The sequence below is a fragment of the Myotis davidii genome, unplaced genomic scaffold (genome assembly GCF_000327345.1).
Source record: "Myotis davidii unplaced genomic scaffold, ASM32734v1 scaffold362, whole genome shotgun sequence".
Classification (NCBI taxonomy): Eukaryota; Metazoa; Chordata; class Mammalia; order Chiroptera; family Vespertilionidae; genus Myotis; species Myotis davidii.
Window position 1 is genome coordinate 3808794 of NW_006297152.1, and position 1410 is coordinate 3810203.

At 43.2% G+C, this 1410-nt stretch overlaps 1 protein-coding gene across 1 annotated transcript in view; it reads right to left on the minus strand.

Moving 5' to 3' along the window:
• LOC102754013 (chromosome unknown open reading frame, human C1orf21) overlaps window positions 1-1410 on the minus strand; it is a 116976-nt gene that overhangs the window by 115530 nt on the left and 36 nt on the right. Inside the window, exon 1 of the mRNA XM_006772953.2 lies at window positions 1219-1410. This exon is cut by the window's right edge and continues 36 nt beyond it. Coding sequence (XP_006773016.1) covers window positions 1219-1312 — 94 coding nt within the window. The 5' untranslated portion in view covers window positions 1313-1410. The remainder of the gene's footprint in view (window positions 1-1218) is intronic.

A 1410-nucleotide genomic window follows, 5' to 3' on the forward strand; every position in this document is an offset into this window, starting at 1 on the left:
AACTGGCCGGGCTAGTACTTCTTCTTAAAGAAACAAAGTCCTCCTCCCCATGTATACCCGTCCACCACAAGCAGAGCATTGGGCCTTCCATAACATTCCCAACTCGTCACCAAGGGACTGAACCAGCCATTACCCTGGATCAAAGCCTAGAGGCTCTAAAGGCAGTAGAATTGTGTGACAATGACTGTGTAGTGCAACTTCAGCTGATTGCATGGAAACATTATTTCAATGAGGTTCTTGATCAAACATGAGATCAAGAGGTACTTTTATGAATACAAGTGCCATGTAAATGCCAACTAGTGTGTATTACTGATCAAGTAACTCAATAAAAACTGCTGCAGCTGCCTTGTACTAACTGGAATTTTGTACTAACACACAGACAATACTTCATCAGAGCGATACTTGATCTTCCAAGGAACAAGCTTAAGGTCAGGTGAACTCAAAAGTCTAGAAGTGGCCGGGCAGGCAAAGTCCATGGGCAGTGAGTGAACTGACCACCAGGGAGGCTTCGTGGTCACTGGAGGTGACAGCCTAATGCAGGGGAAATGCTACCCACTCTGCCATCCACACACTTTACCAGCTCACAGCTCAATTATGAAGTTGAAATCTATTTTAATAAACACTGTCTTTATAATTATTCAAAGCATGTGTATACATTTTTGAGGGGCACCCTGTATTTGCAGGCCAGATGTGGCCATAAGTTGGCAGTTTGTGACCTTCTCACTAGATATTCGACAATCACCTTGAGACATCATAGAAAGGCTAAAAATGATTATTCGATTCATTGTATTTGTATTTGTGACTCAGAAATGTTATCATTCACATAAAGAATAACTCTATTAACAACCCCCCCCCCCCAAATGCTTCACTCTCTCATTTATTAATCCTCACTCTCTTCACTTTTGGACCTGTTTTCAGGCTTATAGTTCTGCCAGAACACCCCGTGGATGCTGTCCCATACACCTATTTATGTCCTATTGAAAACTTGATTTAAATGCTAGCTTTGGCATAAAACCCCCATGGTCCTCCTCGAAGCCCCCTATGTATAAGTTATAATGAAAATTGTCCAATGTATGAAATCTGCATTGATTTCTCTCACATCTCAGCCCTTCCCCAACACCCCCAAATGGTTTAACATGATAACACTACAAGGATTCACTCCCTCAAAAGTGAAAGGCCTGGATCAACAGGTCAAGACTGAAGTTCAAGGGCACTCACCGCCAAACACATCTCCGTTCTGGTAGTTTTTCCCTTTCTGGGCTTCCTCTTCATTTTGAACAGTGGCAACATGCTTGGCGGAGGCACAGCCCATAGTCTCATTCGCTCAGCTTCAGCCGGGCTGAACTGCAAATCATCTCTACAGACACGGGGACATTTTTCTTCTCTTTAAACACGAAGAAAATCCGCCTT